The 22361-nt window shown below is 42.1% G+C and overlaps 1 protein-coding gene across 6 annotated transcripts in view; it reads left to right on the top strand.

The window, feature by feature from the left end:
- kcnc2 (potassium voltage-gated channel, Shaw-related subfamily, member 2) overlaps window positions 1–21631 on the top strand; it is a 79187-nt gene extending 57556 nt beyond the window's left edge. Inside the window, exons 2-5 of one of the 6 annotated variants that reach the window (XR_013778116.1) lie at window positions 6149–7082; window positions 10886–11050; window positions 16566–21317; window positions 21352–21630. Coding sequence is in view for 5 of the 6 variants with exons in the window: in XM_079335352.1 (XP_079191478.1) it covers window positions 6149–7082; window positions 10886–11050; window positions 16566–16702 (1236 nt within the window). In the remaining variant the exon portion in view is untranslated. Of the gene's footprint in view, window positions 1–6148; window positions 7083–10885; window positions 11051–12182; window positions 12245–16565 lie in introns of all 6 variants that reach the window. The other 5 variants (XM_079335353.1, XM_079335354.1, XM_079335352.1 and 2 more) reach the window with 5 other exon arrangements.
- The last annotated feature ends 730 nt before the right edge of the window (window positions 21632–22361 follow it).

Here is a 22361-nt window from a genome sequence, read left to right as displayed (position 1 = left end):
GTACAGCTTTACAGCACTAACACACGAGATGTCCGATTTAAAAAAGAAGATGAAGGATGCTGATTACCAAAATGCGTCAAACCAAATTCCTCCATATTGTTGCTTTAAAATAATTGAAATCCTCTGAGATTCTCAAACTCAGAATCCATATTCTGAAATGCTGCTCTATTAATACTCTATTGGTACTAATGGCCAGCAGAGGGCTGATTGCTCTGATTCCTGAACAAACATAATGATTATTTTTTAAGTGGACTTACTGAGTAGTTGAGGAAGAACAGAAACTGTTATTTAATACACATGCAACTCTGTTTACTCATGAACTAAAGGAACTTAGAAGAGGTGGGGTCTATTTTTATGTGCAGTATATCTACATACAATCAAACTTATTTTTACTACCAATAGTGTGAGCACATCCTGCTGTTTTTTATATATTGTTTTACCTTGCAGGTTATTTCAAGGTCAAGGCAATTCTGCACAGACTCCACTCTTGCAAACAAGATCAGTCCACTTGTTGTAAACGGCACATCTGTGGTAAATGCAGATGCATATCGGGGGATTACGGCAGGGTGCCAGAGTCAGAGTTCATCCCTGCTAATGTCAAGAGAATTCTGAGATTTAAACCAAATGAAAACAAGGTTTATTTGAGTCACTCATTGTTGACTGGACTTTTCATTCCCTGCACACCGCCCAGTTTCCCCTCTTCATTAGTGCTCTAATGTGACGTCCATGTATCAGTTACAACCTGAGGCTGCACATCTCCAGTGTCTGCGTCTCGGCCTGTCGTCTCTGACCGCTTCAGGCCCATAGCAGATAGAAATCCATCCAGGATCGTGTGATCCAAGCAGTTTGACTCCTCGTGTCTCTTCTCCTCTTCCCTCCGACGTTTGGTTTCCAGGGTGAGGCAGAGGGGTCTAACAAAAAATAATGTGATGATGAGGGATTCCTTCCTTCTTAAGGACTGTGACTGTGATCACAGAGTTAGGTGTGATGAGAGCGCCGCTGTCATCTGAAAACATACAGCCTGTGAGTTGAGCTTGAAACTATTCGTGTCTCTATTGCTGCCTAAATGTAGATATTTTGAAATGTGCAATCGCTCTGCCCAGTTCTTTCCCTCTAATGACCACAAAGGCAGCATGGGAGAGGCAATAATGTGAGTACGGAAACATGTTTATGATTGATTCTTTCCTGGAGCACTCTTCCTGTGGGTGTCGAGTGACAGAACTGAATCTGAGCTGAATGTGAAGCAGCACAGATATGAAAACATTCAAACCAGGCCACATCAAATAATGCTTAAAGAGAAGCTGCCATAAACAGGAGGAAGGTTTTATGTTTACTGCAGCTCATATAGACGCTTCTTTGTAGTGTATGAAAAAGGAAGCAGAGGCCGGTTTCTTCTACTCTTAGAAGGCACTATTGTTCTAAGCAATACAGAGCTCAAAATAAACACACTGACCCTTTGAGGCTGTGCGAGAAAGTTCATGCAGTTTATCATCATCATCATCGTTGAAACAAAATTGTGTGGCCTTTCTGAATACTGTTAATGTTTGAATGAGAGTAAGAAGTGAAAGGTTAAAGCATCGGGTGCTCGATACAACACAAACATTGTTTTGACTAATGTTTGTCTGGGGCCAAATGAACGCCACCTTTACAAATGTTTCTGAAATGACACGCTTTGTGCACCGTGAGTATTGGCAACAAATGCATAGACAACGTTTTTAATAAGCTCTGGACTACAGTGTCAGAGTCACCCAACAACTAAAGCACATCAAATACTGTAGTTTGAATTAGAGGTGCACTGATCCACTTTTTTACCTTCCAAATTTTAAATGTTATATTTATAAAGTTATTGTTGTTGTGGGTAGTAATGTGTACGGCTACACAAAGCTTCTGTGCTGGCTTGACATACTAACAGGAAGCGACAACAGCTGTCAGGTTTTTCAAATTAAATCTTTTAAACTGAAGTGTAAGAATTGAATTTTTAATCTAATAGAAGGAGCTGTTCCAATCTCGCCTGTACGTTGTCATGGAAACGATTTGTGGGTACTTTGCAGTTCAGTCGAAAATGTCTGTGCGAGCAGAGAATGTTTAAAGTGCCCAAACATATTTTTAAATTAGTGGTGTAGATCGGTGCCGTCAGTCTGATGTCAGATACAGAACTTGAATATTTTCAATATCGAAACCGATATCAGATCGCTCCCATCTCTAGTTTGAATTTCAGCCCAAATATCAGCCCACAAACCTGATGAAAACAGACGATAACTGAGGCCTGACTGGAGTCAAATCTGCTTCTTTAATGATGTGTTGACAGGGCTAGTGTAAATCAGGCATTGAGGGAAGTCAAACATCAAGGTCACAGGTTTGACCTCTGCAGCTGTTAACAGCTGTGCCACAGAGCGAGACACTCCAGAGCTGAAAGGCATTGTAATGCCGAGGAGCGATAAAAAATGTGGTGAGTCATTGGGCTAAATAAGATTTGTATTGTTCAGAGACGGGGTGTCAGTGCAACATCTGCCCCTCGCTGCCTTCACCGAGCGTTTTCTACACCAACAGGACTCATTTAGCATGCAGAGCGTGTGTGCTGGAAATCAGGATGTGGAGAAGCGTGCGCCTGTTGCAATCACATGGTAGAGTAGCGCCTTTGCATTTTTAATGTCTGTCATAAATAATGTGTTTGTGTGTATGTGTGTTAAAACAGAGGTATCAGTGTGTGCATGTTAGTGTGTGTGTGTGTGTCATCTCGCTCGGTTAATGTGACATGATTCAGCTGTAACAGACCCACGTGCACAGGGGAGAGGATATATCCTCGCTCCGCAGGCGTGGATGCAACAAAATTAAAACCCAGCATGGTACGAGCCTTGTCATTAGTCGGCACATGAGCAGCCGAAGGAAACAGCTCAGGTAGTCCAGCCACAGTGTCGTGAAGAGAGGGAGACAGAAATAAAGGTGAGGCAGACAGGAAGTAATAATTAAGGAATAGGAAGTCATAAGAAGTTTAATGATGGGCGGCTCATGTCATTCTGAATAGAAGATAGTTTAGAAATGTCTAAACATGTATAAACTCACCTCATAGAAAGACTCACAGCTGTTGTTTGTCAAACTGCAGTAGATCTAGTGAATATGGGGATTCCAGTGTTTTAAAACCTGGCTGGCTTAAAGGTGTGAATAGCTCTAAAATATCTCAAGTAGATCTAAATCGCTTCAATCAGCTGTCTTACATCAGGCTGTAATGGCTGCTACATAATCAGAGTATGTGGAATAAAGGTTGGTTTATTTTGTTGCAAACATGTAATAGCGGGTTGCACACGACAATATAATTGGGCCAATCTTAGGACTGTTTAGCAAAGTCACCGTTTTTTTTTTTTTTTACTCTTCTCCAGTACCGATTACCTCGACAGATTTTCAAGTGGTGTGAGAATCAATATTTTAGATGCTTTTTGAAAAAATGGAGAGCCGGTTCTGATGCCGACAGCTTTCAAGACTGATGCAGAGCTCAGTGTGATGGTAGTTTTTGCACAGGTCCCAGCTCTGACGAGGCAAACAGCCAACCACAATTTAGGATTTCAAGGGTGGCCATGCCACCTCTGGACACGCCCATGGCAGTAACCATTTTAGACGCTTCTTATCAGAGTTACATATTGCCCCTTTAAAGTTAGATACTTTCTTTTCCCCCCCAAATCAGACATTATATTTCTCTCTACAATGCCAGCAGATGAGTTTGATAAAAACAGTAGTTAAATCTTCAGAGAACAGACATTGATGGCGTAGCGCTGTCTTGATTGCTTCGTTGTTGTTGTTGTGCTGTGGTGCATGTGAGCATGTCAATGTGGTCCAGGCGATAGATGGCAACCCTACAGTCATGCAAAGATACTGGAACCTGGTGGTGCAGAGGAACCTCTTTACAACACTGTTCCTTTGAAAAGGTTGGAGTGAATGAGCAGGTTACTTAGAGGACATTAAAGAGAGTATCATAAGCAGAGCGAGTGAACACTAACAGCAGTAGAGTGAGTGCACACAGTTCAGGAGCAGGGTTACCCAAATAGTGGCAGTGATATATTTTGAATGTGTGAGTCATGCAATCTGAAAAGAAGGCAAGGTGTGAAATGACTTCTTTAGAGCTCAGTAGGCAGAGCGCTCCAGCGGACGGATGGTGGGAGGAAGGTGGAGAAGGAGCATAGTAGGCGTCTTGTGTGGAAATCTGCTCTGTCTCAGAGAAAGGCACGGATGTTTGCAAATTCTGTCCAAGTTCCTTCCAGGTCAGCGGAAAAGCTGGGTCTGAGCTCTGCTCCTGACAGGTGGCTCGATGAACACTTTGCAAAAAAAAAGCAGACCCAAACAAAACAAGATGTGTTTATCAGGAGAAAAAGTAAATAAAATCTGTTTGTGAGTCATCAGCTAATAGTTAGTAGATTCAATTGCAGTTTATACACATGCTTTCATTACCCCAACCAAAGATCAGTGAATTTACTTTCCTTTCAATTGCTTATTTTTGGACTTAGCTCAAGCATACACGAGAGGGCTTTGCATGTAAAGTAATCTCTTCATGCCGTATTACACGTTTCTGTCGTAGCTTTAAAACTGTTCATGCTTTTTCTTACTGAATCTCTCTTATTCAAATCTAATTCTTCCACTTGTTTCTGATCACATTTAACAAATGGAATATTCCATGACGTCACCTTGCCTCTTCCCGATTGCCTTGTTAAGAATATTGTTATTGAAATTCCTGGAATGGGTTACCAAACAGCACCCAAGGGGACTATTTACTGTGGGGGTCTCCACCTCTATCTCACTCAGGCTTTGTGACGCTGTAACCCAGGCTCAAGGAGGGACGAGGGAGAATGGATGGTTTTCATTCTGAGCCCATTTAATGTGGTAACAGCGTCTTGTGTTCTATATTGAGACACAAAAATAGATTAAGACAGTGTTGGAGGTGACAGAATGGTGCTATAGCAATGTGTTCTGCAAAAGACTCAAAAAAAGTTTGAGTAAACTTTCACAGCTGCAAGAAGCCTGAATGGAGACAAACTGAACTCCATCACTGAAAGCATCAAATTAGGATTCAAAATGTTTTAGCCATATCTTCTTCCATTTTTGCACTTGACCTCATGTGGTTGGAAAACAAGGGTGTGGGTCTGGCCGGAGAAGCAAAAAGTGAGAGAGCTTGGAAATGATAATTAGAAATGAAACTTGATTGGATCCAAAGTCGAGACTTGACGATGTACATGCAAAAAGTGTTTACAGTGGTGATTGTAGAGTCTGATGTTGCTCTCGGTAAAAATCTTTCAGGGGGCCCTTAAAACGAGCGTTCATCACCATTATGTCTGCCAGCGTCCCAACACTTTCTCCTCTTCCTCTTTTTTCATTTTTCTCTCCTAAACTTGTATAATTCCTCTTTATTTATCTTTTTTTGTACTAATTTGACAAACTTTGGTTTTCACTGCAACAATGCAGGTTTTAGATGGGGGTCCCTTAGGGAGGTTTCCTACTGTCAATGCAGAATTTGCACATTTTGAGCTACTGCTTTTGTTTACGTTTGTGAGTGCTCAGAAGCCCCCTGTTGGTCTCGGGCCCCAAGGAGTTGCCTGCCACGGCTGTTGACAAAACGCCTCAGAGTTCATGTACATCAACATGACGTTGCTTTCACCGATACCCTCCCCCATGACTTGATACCATTGGTGCCTTGTAGTCTCAAATAGACAGGAGTGTTGCCTGAATTAGAAAAACACAAATTAAATACAAGCCTAATCAATACCTTTTTCTAGTCTCTCTTGATTCTGAATTTATACTTGATTGCTGGGTTAGACCAATTCCCCCTTGGCACAACTGCTTACTGTCAGACATATCAGCAGCAGCAAATTAAATCTGACTGTTTCTACACTTCTGTGTTACAATCCCACCAGGAGCATAGGGGGAAGTGTTTGTTTATTTCTTGTTCTTGTTAATAGATTGCTCCTCGCTCTTGAGTCCATTCAGATTGGCACAAGTTAATTAAACTTGTCTGAGTTCATTCTCCTTCTCAAGAGCAAATACATTGATTGACCTTGGTGTACTCGATTTTTTCTAAGCCACAATTTTGCATGTCAAAGTGTTTTAAAAAAATTGCATTTCTGAAATCATAACTTACCTCTGTTTCTCTCTTCCTCTCTTGTAGTTTATTGCCTTTGCATCTTTGTTCTTCATCCTGGTCTCCATCACCACCTTCTGTCTGGAGACTCATGAGGCTTTCAACACCATCATCAACAAGACTGAACTTGTGCGCAACAGCAGTGTGCCGGATTCAGGCCCGCAGTACGAGATTGAAACTGACCCTGCGCTCACGTACGTGGAGGGCGTATGTGTGTTCTGGTTCACCATCGAGTTCCTGGTGCGTGTGACCTTCTGCCCGGTCAAATTGGAGTTTGTTAAGAGTGTTCTCAACATCATCGACTTTGTGGCCATCCTGCCTTTCTACTTGGAGGTAGGGCTGAGTGGCCTTTCTTCAAAGGCTGCCAAGGATGTGTTGGGTTTCCTCAGGGTGGTGCGCTTTGTTCGTATCCTGCGTATCTTTAAGCTAACACGTCATTTTGTGGGGCTAAGGGTGTTGGGCCACACACTACGTGCTAGCACCAATGAATTCCTGCTGCTTATCATCTTTCTGGCGTTGGGAGTGTTAATTTTTGCAACCATGATCTACTACGCTGAGCGAATTGGTGCTAAGCCAAATGACCCCACTGCTAGTCTCCACACAAAGTTCAAGAACATCCCCATTGGCTTCTGGTGGGCGGTAGTAACCATGACAACACTGGGCTATGGCGACATGTATCCAGAGACCTGGTCAGGCATGGTTGTGGGCGCATTGTGCGCCTTGGCAGGTGTGCTGACGATAGCCATGCCTGTGCCTGTTATTGTCAATAACTTTGGGATGTACTACTCTCTGGCCATGGCCAAGCAGAAGCTGCCAAAGAAGAGAAAGAAACACATCCCTCAAGTGGTGCAGGGAGGTTCCCCTTCCTACTGCAAAGCTGATCTAAACACCACCTGCAACAGTACTCAAGGGGACCTTTGCCACGTAAAGGGGACGAGGGTACTAGAACGCAATCGTTCAGGTAAGACTGTTCAATTTTTGTTTCCTTCTATGTTGCACCAAGTCACAAAAAACTAGTCTCCTGACACCTTACAAATACAACAGGTATAAAAAGTCTTATTGTGTCTTATTGACGCTTTGTGTCACAGTGAAAGCAACCGAGCCACAACATCCAATGTCTAAAAAACTGAAAGTGAAAGTTCAGAAAAATGCAGTTAGTTTAATGTCCTCTTGAGACTGGCTTCAAACGCCCATGCCCAGAAAATGCACATTTTAACAGAAGAGGTTAACATGTTTGCAGGGTCAATAAATGAATTTGGAGGGAAAATCTCGGAGCTTGGCACGTTGACTGTCCCGTGGACACGTTGTAGGTTTTGGCCAGGAGGCTTGAGGCCTCAGCTCCATCACTGCCTGTTTCTAGATTGATCCATAGTTGGGTTGATGTCGCATTTCTTATATGGCCACCACCATCGTTGGACTACACAAGGCCACTATAGAAACTAAATGGTGACTATACTGAGGCTATGTCCATGTTTTATACAGTCCATGCATTCTCTGCTTCATTTTCTTATAGCTCCACATGCAATAATAATTTACTAAATGAACCATAAGCAGTGAAGAAGATTTTAACTTACTGAGACCATGAATTCATCAGGAAGATGTTAAATGTAATATCATAGATCAACTGAGAGGGAGGGTTCCTCTGGTGGAGAAGCCCCCTGCTGATCACGGTGGAAGGGACTTCTGCACTTTTGAAACCAAGTGCCTAAGTCCCCTTATTTTTAACCTATAGAAGTGACAGTGATGAGAATTCATAAGGGACCTCATCTCAGGTAGAAAACATTGTGCATTTGTCATATTACCCACTCACACATGGAATAGTTTTCCCTGAGAGACTATGCAGCTCCCTCACTGAAGCTCTTTTGCCTTACAGGCCTCCTCTCTGGTTGCCACAGTGAAAGGCAGAAAGAATGTTAAGGGAAGGAGAATTCAGCCATGTGTAGAGATTGTTGTTTGGACAGTCGGTGGCTGTTTTTTTTCCGCCTTGGCCAATGTCAGTCATTTAATTTTATTAATTAATTTTACTTAAAAAAAACAAAAAACAACTTTGCACATCTGATCTTGATGTAAATTTGTGTCGACCCCCGTAGACTGACTTCCTTTGAATTCTAGTTCAGACGTTCCTGAGGGTAGATGTGCAGTCACCAGTCTATTTGTTTATGAGGTCTCAGAATTTTAAATCTAATAAAGATAGAATAATTCATGCCTGAACCGAGTGCACAAACAGCATAGTCGTCTCTGTGATTTCCTTAGAGATCATTTAAAATATACAGTCTGCACGGTTACTCGTCCCCTGATTGTCCTTAAACGCATCATGTTTCAGCATGAACGCTTCCATGTCATTTAAGAGGTTAATTTCAGTGTTATGGAAGATGTCTCTCAGTTTTCACGTGGTTTAAAAGGAAAACAATGTTTATATGATGAGAATGCTAAATTTATTAAATGAACAAGAGATTCAATATAAAAAACAGACACCATTGTTTCTGTAACCTGAATATAAACCATGAAACCACCTTTAGCAAATAATGCATTAATCCTGCACGCCACTATTTCCCGTGCAGCCAAAGCCAGCAGTAAAGTATTCTCCTGTATCTTAGACCACTGCTGTCATGCAGAAACCATTAAGAGCTCATAAAAAGCCACATTTAGGTTATTCATAGCGTATTTCATCATCTCAATGGACATCGTCAGCTGTTAAACTGCCACTTTACTTTCAATCTTTGGAGAATAACTCCACTTCCCACAGAGCTTATGGAGAAGCTTGGAGATGCAGATCCACTTTTACAAGCTCAGAGGCATTATGTTTATAGACTATGGCATCCAATGCAACAATTTGACTCTTATCTGAGCTGCTAACAGCTTTTTGTATTGTTAGAAGAATTGATTAATTGCTTATTTTTTGGCCCTTTTGAATTCTGTTATTTCACATGCAGGTGTGGGACTTGTAAAGAAGGATTTATGATGCTATATTATCTCTCATTGGCTCTCATGAAAACGGTTTGTGTTTTTTATCCGGTGCAGCTCCACACTCCGTCTGACCTTTGTCCTGCATGGCAGTGCGTGTGACATTTGCCTGAGACTTTTTAATGCGGGAGGCTGTCTGATGTTTGTCCTGACTGTTATTCCCCCGTCACCTGGAAAAACTCGCCTGTTCCCTTTCCCGACAAACCCCCATTCCTCTGCTTTAACTGTACAGTCCTGAGAATATCCCACTGGGAGGCACATTTTAAATTCATTGTTCCCGAGGGGTGAATGTTATTTCTCACCACAACAATTCAGCAGTGTTGACAGGCAGCTTAAATGTACACCGTCAGAATGTGAGAGAATTTTAGGTTACCATTTATTTAAATTTGGATTCATCTTAAATTCTTATTTAGCTACTTTTTAAATATTTTGGCTAATTTAGTAAAAGGTAAAAAAAGTGATGTGAGTTCAAATTGAACAGCACTAGTTTAAAGATGCATCCACACCTTAGCTGTATTGCACTTTGTCAGATGGGGTCGTGAGAATGCTAAAACGAAGTCTGGTGCAGAACAAAGATCCAAACTCTGGTCCGCTTCAAAACAGGGGGTCTCGGTTTGCTTCCAGGTGCACCAGAGTTCTGTAGTAGTTTGCCGTACTGTAGGTGAGAACGCGATCCGAACCAAAGAAGGGAAGTGAACTAACATGCAGTGCATTGTGGGTTGAATTTGGCCTCCTGCAAATGATGTGAATAGGTTTGCAGAGTGTGGCGAATGTTAGGATTGCTCGCACCACCCGGCTTCAGTCCTCCTTGCAGGTTAACATCCACACTCCTGTGCTGTGTTGTTACACATGGCTCGGGTCGATAGGCCAGTTTTACCTGACCCAGCCTTCTTATGACTTTATCTTTATAGATGGAAAATACTGCCAAACTGCACCGTGCTGAGTGACGACATTCTTCCACTGTCCTGTTGTTCACTTTGGGTCATAGTGCAGCTTGAGGCTGGATAGCTGTAACCACTGACCTGGGCAAAGCAAATCATGTCCTGGCATTAGCAGAAACTCTTTACCTGTTCATGTAACCCTCTAATTAGAGAGGTCCCTCCCCTTCTTTATTTGATTGGTTGGTGGTTGGACAGGGGACATTTCTGAGCGTGGTGGTGTCCAAAAGTTTGAGAGCGCAGCGACAATAACAGCTCGTTTGTATTTTGTGATTAGGATGATGGTGAGACCTGGACAATAAAACAATAAACGCTGCCAGCTCATGAAATGTCATTAATGGACACAGGCCCCAAATCTCCTCTCCTTTGACGTACAGAGAACATGCTGATCCTTAAACATTGATGTTGGATGATTGTTACACCAACACTTGAACAAAATAAAGAAAATACCAAGTTAAACAATGCCAGTGATATTTATACACCTCAGAACACAGAGAACGCCATCTGTCTGGTTTGACTTTGTTTTATTCTTGAAGTCAAAAATATTACACAACGAAGCGCTCAGACAAACTCCCACTAAAGAAAGGTTTGTGTGAGCAGAGAAATCTTTCTGACAGTAAAGTTGCACAAGGCTGAAAGCCAGACTGGAGGAAAGGACATACTTTTAGTTTCTTAGCAACTTGAGTCGAAGGAAGGAGGGAAATGATTTAAACACAGTTATCCTATTATGTCGATATTCAGTTGCACAAACAAAGCAGCTGTAGTGAGGTAACTTTATCACCTGAGCCTGCAGGCAAAAAAAAAGGTTTTGACATTATGATAACCTCCCTGAATGAAAGAGTTCACCTTTCTCCTCTCTCAGTTCTGTCAGCAGACTGCAGCAGTGACCTGACCCTGTCTCCAGAGGAGCGGGTCCCCATGCGAAGGTCCAGCACCCGAGAACAGGACCGCCGGAGCACTGGAACCTGCTTCCTGCTCGCTGCTAGTGACTACACCTGCCCTGCAGACGGAGGGCTTCGGAAAACAGGTAACTGCTCGTGCAAACTCACCAGTCTGTGTGCATCTGAGGACAAGCGTTAAAGAAACAAATAGATCAGGTTGTTCTAAATGTCATGCTTGCTATTGTGCATTAAACGTTATTCATTTTAATCTCATTGGTCATCATTTTTAAGTGTGGGTAAGGTATTGTCTCAAAGGGTTTTTCTGTGACTATTTATGTTTCAGTATTTTAAATTATTTTTTAAATAGATCAGATAAAATTTATCCTACAAACAGAGATAACACATGTCAGAGCATTTCTTATTTTAAAGGGGGGAACCAGTGTTCTTTATAGCCATGTTTTGCTTTTGCATGTTTGGTGCAAGAATGACCACAAAGCACAACACCTTTTTGGATTAGTTTCAGTAGAGCTCTTCAGTTTGCAGCCTCAGAGCGGGCTGCAGCGGGTTGCATTATATTTCCTGACATTAAATGTGACCACTCATTGAGCACATCCCCTTAAATTGTTCATGTTTTTGACTAAGATGGGCTTAGATCGTTATTTTAAGTGTAAAGATCCCATTTTGAAAGCAGAAATACTCATTACATCGCTCTATAAAGTCACCACAAAAAAACAGCTATTTAAACCTTTGTGAACATGGGACCAGCTGGTCTACTGTGGCCTGTTAGTTTGTGATATTTTACTTCAGTGCTCTAAATTGTTAGTTTGAATTAAAGACAATACAATTACATCATATGCTGTAATAGTAATAAAGATAAGATAACACTGTATTGTTCGTTTGCATGGAAACAAACTGGTAGCAAACGTAGAAGATAAAATCCTGTGATGGATAAAATCCAATTTTATAAGACACTTAAAATAACAACCTGAGCCTGTCAGTGGCCAAAGTAAGAAAAGAAGAACTTAAGTGGACACATTTTGATCAGGAACATCTGCTCCTAAGCAATTATAGCAGCCATTAAAGCCTTAGTTGCTGCTGCTAGTTGAAGTTAGAAGAAACCCTCCTGGAGCTGCTTCCAAAAAAGTGTTGCACCTGTTAGTCATTTAAAATAGGTCAAAAGAAGGTTCAGGTTTAAAGCTGCTGGAATGACCCCTCAAGACACGAACTTGACAACAGAGACATCAGTCTTAATCCTCATCAGCTGATCCGTATCCATAGCGACTGGGACACCGACATCCTTGGAGGGAGGAAGGCGCTTTGTTCAGGCCTAGGCAGCTCAGGTAACGTAACCTGTGTGTCTGCTGTCACAGCTCTGTGCGGTGACAAACAGAAGAGTTATTCAGGCAGTTCTGAGGATCCACAGTGTTAATGCAGCCGACTCAGAACTGCTGCTTTCTTTGCAATTTATTCATGTTTTCCTGTTGCCTGGAAACACTTGAATAAATGCCTGACCTGTTTTTGGCTGATTCAAGGATCATCGTCCATCCAAAGCGCCGAAACAGCATAACGGGTGTATCATCAGCCCCTCCGGTGATGATACACCGCCTGAACTTTAAACTATCTGACACTTGGAAGAATTTAAATGGATAAAGAAACACCTCTTTCTTCCATCTGCTCTGAAACATAACAAATTATTCACTGACTTCTTCATTGTAAGAGGCCAACAGCGGCAATAAAGTCATGCTTCTGCATAAAACAGTCAGAGCCTAAATTATTAACTCAAGGCTCAAAATATGAAGACTGAAAACATAAAGGTACGGCCCCCAGATGTAAAGTTCAAAGGTCATCAAAGATAAAAAACAAAATGAGCTGAAGCCTGACCAAAAAGAACAAACGATGGGAAGGTGCTGAGCCGCGCTGCATATCCATCCTGTCTCTATGACAACGGCCGCTGTATGACCGACACTGCTCAAAAAATGCAAAAATATGGGAAATATTTTATATTCTTAGAAGACCACTAGTGACATCAATAGCTGCTTTCTGATAAGTTTAGACATATTCAAAACACTCAGAGCAACAGTACAAATAAGGCGGAGCAGTCACAAAAAGAATGCTGAGCGCTGCCCTTTTCCTCCAGGCGGCCACCTGCTGCTACAAACTCTCTCCTCACTGAAAACAATAGAAGAAGAAAAAGACGCTTTTTCAACACAGGGCCTATGTTGTCAGCAGACTAAAGTTTCAAACGTACTGAAAGGGCTGTGATTGGTTGTCATGTCGCTGTGTGCTCTGCTGATACAGGAAGTGTCATTGAGCTGAAATTCAGCCGCTCTTCAAAATCAGCTGTCGGTCCAGAAACAGCCTCAGGGTCACACAGTGTAAGCAGCTGTGCTTACTTTTCTATTCATGAAGAAGTCAGTGGTTGAACTTTTTCCTGTTTTCTGATTGGACGATATTGACATTTAGCTGTTAGCTGTTTACTTACCATGATCGAGATCTAAAAACATGATCAAACTCTATCTTCATATTTGGCTGTCAGAGCAGTTGTCGGGTTTCAGGCCGTGCCTGCTGGTCATGACAGGTCTTGTATCAGAAACTCGATGGAAAGGTCAGACCCAGAAAAGGCTCGACCTTCACAACACTTTGACCCAAGCTAAAGGTCATCATGATGTCTGCCGAGTTAGAAAGCCTTGCTCCTGTTGTGTGTGTTCAAAGGCAGAAAAAAAGAGTCATGAACTTAAACGTATAAATGTGTCTGCTCCCAGAGAAAATGAGGTCACGCAGCAGCTCATTTCAGAGGCGTTCCCTGCAGACCAGAAAATCCTTATCGGCCTCCTCTTGACCACGTAATGAAAATGTTTGGACTCAGTGTGAGGCCCAAAGCGTGTTTGTTGGATTAAATCCTCCATTTTATCTCAGGCTTCTTGAGGCAACGTCGACTTAATCTGCACTGTAATGTGGAAGCTTTAAGCCTCGGATAATTACCTTCTATCAGAATTTAATCTAAATGTCCTGCTCTCGACGTTGTTGCTCTACCGCCTCATAGAACTCGTGTTCTCACTCCAGCAGCTGAAACATTGCTATCAAACAATTAGCTCTTCTTTTATATTGAAGATTTGGTTCAATTGAATTTGCCTTAACAAATAAAGAGGTGATACCTTTTTTTTCTTAAACTACCTATAGAATAAAATCTAACCACCCTGGTGGTCTCTCTCACAGCAGGCCTCCTTAAGCAGTCTCGTTTTTTCCAACGGAGGCAGCTGTGCGACGTTCCGCTGCTTCAGTCGGCGGTTACAGTTGCTGCTGATGCATAAAACATCGAGTCCTTTCTAGTGCCTGCTGCCTGTTGGCGTGGACCCCGGCTGCCCTTTGTTCTGCTGCTCGGCTGGTTCTGAAACCGCGCCGCTTTAATTCCCACCTTTCCCCTGAAACAAACCGAGCCGTTTGTAGAATGGTAATGAGGCCACGTTTCCATTCGCTGTTCCTCATCAGTGTTTACGCCAGCTGACTGGCATGCTCCATTAATGATCTGGCTGCTTTGGCTTGCTTGTTTACTTTGACTGAATGCTAATTCTGCCAGCGTGCATCACATGCTGAAATGTTGTGAATCTATACAGATAAATGAAAGGTTTTTGTAATCATCCTCATCATCATCAGTTTGTGCAAGCTCCAGTCTGTTCATAAACTGCCTGTTATATCTGATATTTGATGTGCATGTTGTTCATGTATGATGATGGATGATCTAAGTGCCTCGATGTGAGTGAGCATTTGAAACAGATGTTCCATTTATTCGATATCCATCACATGCAAAGTGTCTCAACAATTTCTCACAGTGGTGAACTGTGGACTCGAGAGATCAGTTTAATCAGTTTAAATACAACAATCAGGACTTCAAAACTATGCTTTAGATACAACATGGTGACATCACAGAGTACTACATCTATAAGGCTCCATGTTTTATTTCTACCACTGAGTCAGTCAGATGGATTTTGGTGAAAAGATTCAAAGAGGTGTCTAAGAAAAGAGTGGAAACAGAACCTCAAAATTAAAATCAAACGTAAACACATTTACTGCAGCTGGGGAAGATAACAGCCTTCTTACACCTTGACAAGTTGAACCAACTGTGCAGCGTGTTTATTCATCACAGCAGGAACAGCACACATGCATCTCCCCATTCCATCCAGGAGTGATATTGAGCACAATGCTTGTAATTGAGTTGAACCAGGTGGAGGTAATTGGTAATAACCTCCTTTTAAAGATTAGCTGAATCCATTAAATAATCATTAGAATGGATTTCCTGTGAATGTTACTGTCACTCCCGTTTGCCCTGAATCCACTTTGTCGCAGGTTTGTTGATGTTTCTGCTGAGCGGTGTGTGAGTCATAGTTTGACTCACACTTACGACGTGGAAGCTGATGCAGATCATTTTTCCTGCTCGGCTGCTCATAATTACAAACTGAAAGATGTTTTATCTTGTTTTTAAGACACAACCAAGAAACATGGAGCTTCTTTTGCTCAGTCCAGCCTTTGTGATTGAGATGATGGCTGAAATGGGCCGAACACAGATATTCTGAATTAGCATGTTTCCTATATATGAACAAAACTCAACGTCAAATTTTGTTTGTTTTGAGGGCGAGGCATAACAGGACAAACAAAAAGACAAATAAAGAACTAATACGGTTAAATGTAAGAGGCACTGAAGAAAAAAAGAAACAACCGTGATCCTTGACTGAGGCGCCTGGCAGCTTCCTTTAAAATAAAGTGGTGAGTGAACTGTAATAGAAATAATCTTTCAGCTGATTTGAACCCTTTTGGTTTTTTAGAAAGATTTCATCATGTTATTCCTGCAGAACACGCTCCGACTCTTTACATGCCTTGCAGCAGCGTCTGCAGGACATGTAGCAGAGCATCAAAGCTGCACTTAAACTGGAAGAAAAAGAAAGTCTATAATGTTGTTTGTAACACAAAACGTTTCTTTAAGTAGTTTGTCCAGCAGAACACAAACCTACTTCTTAGTTTAAAAGGCTCTGAGTACTATCTGCAGCAACTTATGCAGAGCATCACAGCAGCTCAGAAAGTGTTTTAAAATGAGCAACAATGTTAAAAAAAGATGCACAATAAGTGAACAGTGGTTATATTTTTCCTTTGCACTGCTTAAATGTATAATATTGGAAGCCATATTGGCAATACTGTATGTGAATTGTTTCCTTCTCAGATATCATATTTAATCATCTAGCACATAAAACGTCTCTCTTAGTAGGTCCTTTTATTGTCTGTGTTTCCATGTAAGGACTTTAATATAAATTGAATTCATCTCAATCAAGAGAAACAGTGGTTCTTTGGCTCCTCCCACTAGTTATTAACACAGCCAATCAGGTTGTTTCTCCTTCTCAGAACATCCTGTTTCTCTGACTATACTCTGCCTCGCTCTGCCAGGAGAGAAGTGCGGTGCCTGCTCTCAGCGTACAGTTTGTTTCTGCTGCTCTGTCTCACTCCTGTCTCCTGTCTTGTCTCGGTTGACTCGGCTGGCTCGGACTTGGATCGTTGCCTGCGTGCCTGACTGCCTGCCTGTGTGTGTTCATGTCCTGTTCCTGCACTACCACCACCACCACCACCACCTCCACCTCAACCACCACCACTCTGTCGCCCCCCCTTCATCTGAAGGCTATGAGAAGTCACGGAGTTTAAACAACATAGCGGGCATGGCCGGTAACACCCTGAGGTTGTCGCCTGTGACCTCGCCATTCGGATCACCGTGCCCCCTGCGGCGCTCCCGCTCCCCCATCCCCTCCATCCTGTGAGATGTCTGGCCCTCCGCCACTTTGGCCTAAACCACCCCACACCCTTTCCCCACACACATCACCTCCCTCTGGTATTTCACCCGAACTCCTCGATATTGTGGCTAGTGGACAAGCTTTGTAGCTGAGACTCCTGTTAGCAGCTTCGGCTAACTCCCCACCTTTCACCTGTTTTCAAGAAGGAACATGTGCTTAGCTTAGCTTCAGTCAGCCCTCCTGTGTCCCCTGGAGTTCCCTTCAGCTCATTATTATCGTACTTTGAGACTTGCAATAAAAGAACTCCGACTGGTGGCTTCAGAGTTAGCAGCCATAACATTTAATAAAGGACACATTACTAATCAGGGATATTAGACGTTGATATGTTTAAATACTTCAAAAAAAAAAGTGCTTCCACAAAAAGAAAGAGAGATGTCACTTCATTTTAAACCTCATGCGAATGACTTTTATTTTGAGATGGAGACGGGAGGAGGGGGAGGAGGATTTATCTTTGAGGAATGTGTTTTGGACTCACACGCGTTCACGTCTGTCACTCTTCACCTGCTGCTGGGCCCGCTCATGTTTGCATGGATCATCCTGTGACCATCGTCTGCAAGCCATGTGGAGAGGGGACGAGGGCTCGACAATACATATACATCCATAAGGAGTATTTTTTTTAATCAGATTTTATTATGTTGGGGGTTTAGGGGCTTTATCATGTCTCATTTTGCCTTCGGTCTCACCAACAATCCACCGAGGAGACTAAAAACACAAAACACCAGCTGGGTGTACGTTTTCTCTCTGTGTTTTTTTTTTCTTCGTTCATCTGCTGCTATTTTTCGATTAACTTTCTCCCCTCCTCCTGTATGTTTTCTTTCCTTTGATGGAATGCCAACCAAAGCTGTTGTGTCTCTGGTTGTTTGCTCACAGATAACTGCAAAGAGGTTGTCTTTACTGGTTTCACACAAGCAGAGAGCAGCGTTCTGTCTTAATGACTAGATGGGAGGCACCGCCATGTCGGACAGGTAACCTTCTGAGGGTCACCTCGCTGTGCCTCTCATCTCCTTTTCTTTACAGTTAAACGTCTATGAATGTCAGTGTGTTTATAATCTGGGGTGGATCACTAATCCCATTTCAGGCCCTAAACATGCAAAGGTGTGCTTATTTACGTCCCTGGATAATTTCCGACATTGGTACAAAGAGATAAATCTAATTAGTGAAATATCATCACTGAGGCAAAGCCTGCATTTTGCATCTTGTGAAACCAGATTTGTTTTGAAATGTGCACGATTTCAACCTGAAAATAACGATGGTAACACTCAACATTATGACACAAAGATGAACCATTACCTAGTAACTTATTAGCAATTATATTAGCAGCGCTCCTAATTGGTCATTATTATGCTTTTATTAATGCTTTATTCTGCATGATCATAGTCTACGACTAATGTGCCATTAACTGAGAGTCAGTGTCACCTTGATAACCTCCCAATTATTCACTGAAGTAAGGAAGCATTTGTCTTAGAATTAAGATATTATTCTTTGCCAACTATAGGCTTCATAATGTGGGCGGGGCTTCCTATCAACCTGGATAGACTTGGGATGGACTTTGAACCATTATGTCCATATATGGTCAGACAGTCGAGGCCAAAATGACAAACTCATGGCTTCCAAATGATGGTCAACCAGTGTGTGTGTCAACATGGTAGCGACATCCGCTTCATTTTTTACAATCTGCGAGTCTCAGATTTTGATTCAAGACGCTTAAAGTTTCCTTTAAGAATCGAGAAGGAGCTGTTTGTTTGTGTGCAGTTGGGCTCTTCTAAAAGCTGCATATGAACAGAGGGAAAGCTACTTTTCAAATCATGCCAGTGTTTGAAAATTACCAAAACTGCCTTATAGGAATTAAAGCCTAAAGTCCCAAAATCTCCCATCCAATCAGGAGACAGGACTCTGAGTTATTGGCCTAAGAGAAGTAGAACATGGACGTGCAGAATGAGGCTTTTTAATGTGCTTAGTATACTGACTAACAAAGAGCCAACATGTTAATGTCATGTGAAAAGAAACATGAATGTTGGATTTGTGTCACTGAGTGTTATGTGTTACCAAACTGTTTAACAACTATTATATAACTCTTTCCACTTGCTCTCTTTAAACCTGCACAGACTCACTTTAACCCATCTCACACCAAGGGCGACTAACTCAAGTCTCCAAACGAGACACACCGACCTGAACTCTTCTCAAAACAGTCTCATATCGAACCTCATCGTACACTCAACCTTTCATGGCAGACATAAGTTTCCCTCTGAGCACCAACAGGTGTGGGACAGCAGACATTAAACCATGCTGCGCTGTGCCTCACCCATCTCCACTGTATGTCTATACCAGTAGCAGATGGTTGCTTAGCAACTGGCTCCCGGGTAGATGCATCTTACACATAGCTCTGGAAAAAAAAAAAAAAAAGAAGTCAAACAATTAAAAAGAAAGAAGCGCTCACACTCTTTGTCTGTACACCAAATGATTTTAAACACTCCCCCTTTTTACTCCCGTACCATAAAGCACTTCTGTAACATTGGAAACACGTTGAAGGAAAGGGCACTACGGATTTATATTATGTTCTTATTTTTGTGCTTATTTTGATTTTAAATGCCAGTGTGTGCATGGAGAGGTCTTCTGCAGTGACTGATCATGCATATCTGATATTTCGAGATGTCTTTATATTTCATTTAGACAGTTCATTTCCTATTTGAATGACGCTGGGATAAGTCATCAGTATGACGACCTCACAGTGGAGCCACTCCTCCAGGACAGTATGGACGAATAGAGAGACGGACAGACTGAAGGCCGCCCAGCTGACGCCTCAGAGAGCAGGAACACATCGATCACGATGAAATCCTGGGAGGACTTTTCGAAGCATTTACCGTTTCTTGATTTCTCCTTTTGTTTTGGAACTTTGGTAAAAAAAAAAAAAAAAAGAGCAAAACAAACCGGACACTTTGTTAAAAAAAGAGACTATTTGACTGTATAGTTATCGCTCCTGTACATACCACGATGAACACAGCACATCTGGGCCGAGCGGCTCCGTCCACATCTGTCTGTTGATGGCGAGTCAGGTAACGAGGTGGTCAGTTACACTCAAATCACTTTTCTTGCTGTGGTTTCCCTCCTCGCAATAAGTGTATTAAGACGTATCAGTTGAGGCACTTTGTGTTTAAAAATGGAGTGTATTTATATATGAGCTAACAAACCGTATATACAGTATAGAGAGAGTTGAATAAATGTGACATCATGGTCATCTCTGCTTTTGTTTCCTTGGTAATTTTCAGTAGGTTAATTGCTCTGCCGTGTGTGTAAATGTGTGTGTGCGTGTGTGTGTGTGTGTGTGTGTGTGTGTGTATCCTTAACATCCAGGGTAAGATGTGCAGGTTGAAAGGCCAGGTCAGTGGAAACCAATGAGTGGACTTGATTCTCTGACTTTTCCAGAAAGTTTGAGCACAAACACGAACGAGACAGAGCCCCTCCCCCGTCCTTGTGGTGCAGTCGCCGTTGTAGAAGTCCCTCCTTGCCCTGCCTGTGCATTCAACGTGCACCCACCCTGCATTTGTGCTGCAGAAACCAAATTATACTCACCAAAATATTCCTCATAAAACGCCTGGTGGCTAAAAAAAAAAAAAAAAAACTGCATAACTTGATTCTTCCAAACTTCCCCCCCCCCCCCTTGCTGTGTGGGGGCGGAGCAAAAGTGTAGCAGAAGTTTACCAAGTTATAAAGCAGGGCTTCTAGAATGGCTACATCTGCACGGTAGCAATCCCATCCTCCCAAATAATCAGATCGGATTTGCAATAAAGCACCCGAAAACAAAAAGCGCCGATGCACACTGTGATTTCAGCAGAGACAAGAAGGATAACAGAGTGAAGACACAGACAGAAAGCACTGACAGGTGGTCCAACGTGCTACCTGTGCAGTGAGCTTGCTGTCACCCTGTACCCACAATCCTCCTCGTGTATAGTACACACGCTGCTTTACTCTTTGACTCGAACAAAGAGGAACCGTTCTTTGTGTATTTCTAGGATGACGTTGTGACTTTAAAAAAAAACGTGATTATTTTTTTGGATCCAGAACATGTATTTTTGTGTCTTACTGTGGAGTAAACTTTGCTCTAACCTGTGAAAGTCCTGGTAGTCTGATGCTGTGCTTCTCCATTGTGTCCTCAAACGTGTCCGGCTTTTGCCCAGAGTTCATGTTTTTGTATGTTTTACTGTGAGGAAAAAAAATCTAGTTTGGAGTCCGTGTTTGTGGAGCCTTTTGTTGGCCTTCTAAAGTGCATGCTGAAAAAAAAAAACATGTCAAACTGTAAAGAAAAAATGAGATGACATACTGTATATCACGTTCAAAACAATGTGTATAGAGTAAAGGTAAATGCTGTGTGAGAGATTCACATAAACTATTTATCTTTTGACTTGGATGGTTTCTGTCTTTGCTTCGTCTGAACTCTTTTCTTCCAGCTCTCACAGAATTATCTGATGTGACAACAAATTTCCAACAAACCGTGTGTGAGGTGCCGGAGTATCAAAAACAATGTGGTCGCATACAAAGTGACTGAAGGCGTACCAAAGGTACTTATTTAAACAGGAGCCGTGATGTTTATAAAATAAACACTTTTTTTCCCAGATGAGGTTACTTACATGATGTGATTAAGTTATATGTGCAAAGACATGAACGTGACCTGCTTATTCTGATCCAAACCATAATGGGGTTTATTCAAAGGATTGCACCATCGGGCTGTCTTTATATCCCCTTTAAATTGTTTTTATGGAAACTCTTTTACACATTCGGTGTCATTATCAGGTTTGGGGTTTTGGGTAATTTCACATTTTTGTCTGCGTTCAGTTTGTTTCTTTGTCATTATTGCCTTACAAGAAAATACTCAAAAAACCTTGGGTTCATCTTCAGAGCTATGTTTATCTAAAATGTATGTACTTGTTTTAACGGACCGATCTAATTACCAAAATGTCATTACAATTATAAGTAGACGTTTGATCTGTCTTATTAAAGTACATGCAGTTTGCCTGTAACAGGTGAAATCTGTAGGAGTCTTCTGCTTAAATAAACGGCAGATATCATTCAGTAAAATGTGCATAGACTCAGTCAAAGTAGATGATAGTTGTAGCTGCATCATTTAGTCTAAAAACACAGGTGGTGCTTCAGTGATAGCATCATGCCCGTTGTGGCTGTAAATGTCACTTCACAGCGAGAGTGAAAAAACAAACAAACACAGAACAGAGGCGTCGCTTGATTCTCTCTCCGGTTCAGAGCTGAGATAACGGAGAGTCACTTCCACTCGTTCATTCTTCAGCTCACGTCCAGCAATCTGCACCGCTCGGCGCACTGTATCTCTGACACATCCTGACTATCTTTACTCCTGTCGCCATGGAAACAGCCTCAGACTTGCCAAAAGAGATGTAAACAGCCGGAGCTTTGAGTGTGTTTTCCAGGACAGGCCCCCCCATCCCTCTCCTCTCCTCTTTTCTACTTCTTCCTCCTCGTTCTCTCCTCCTCCTCCTCCTCCCTGCCTCGGGAGGGGGGTGGCTCACGCTACCAGCTGCTGAAAATTCAAAATACCAAATTCGTGACATGAATATTACATCAGAAGCTGTTTAAAACTTAATGTCTCTCCCTCAGTGAG

Source organism: Symphodus melops (assembly GCF_947650265.1).
Source record: "Symphodus melops genome assembly, chromosome: 22".
Lineage (NCBI taxonomy): Eukaryota > Metazoa > Chordata > Actinopteri > Labriformes > Labridae > Symphodus > Symphodus melops.
Note: the sequence above shows the minus strand (reverse complement) of the source record. Positions and strands in the feature narration are given on the sequence as shown.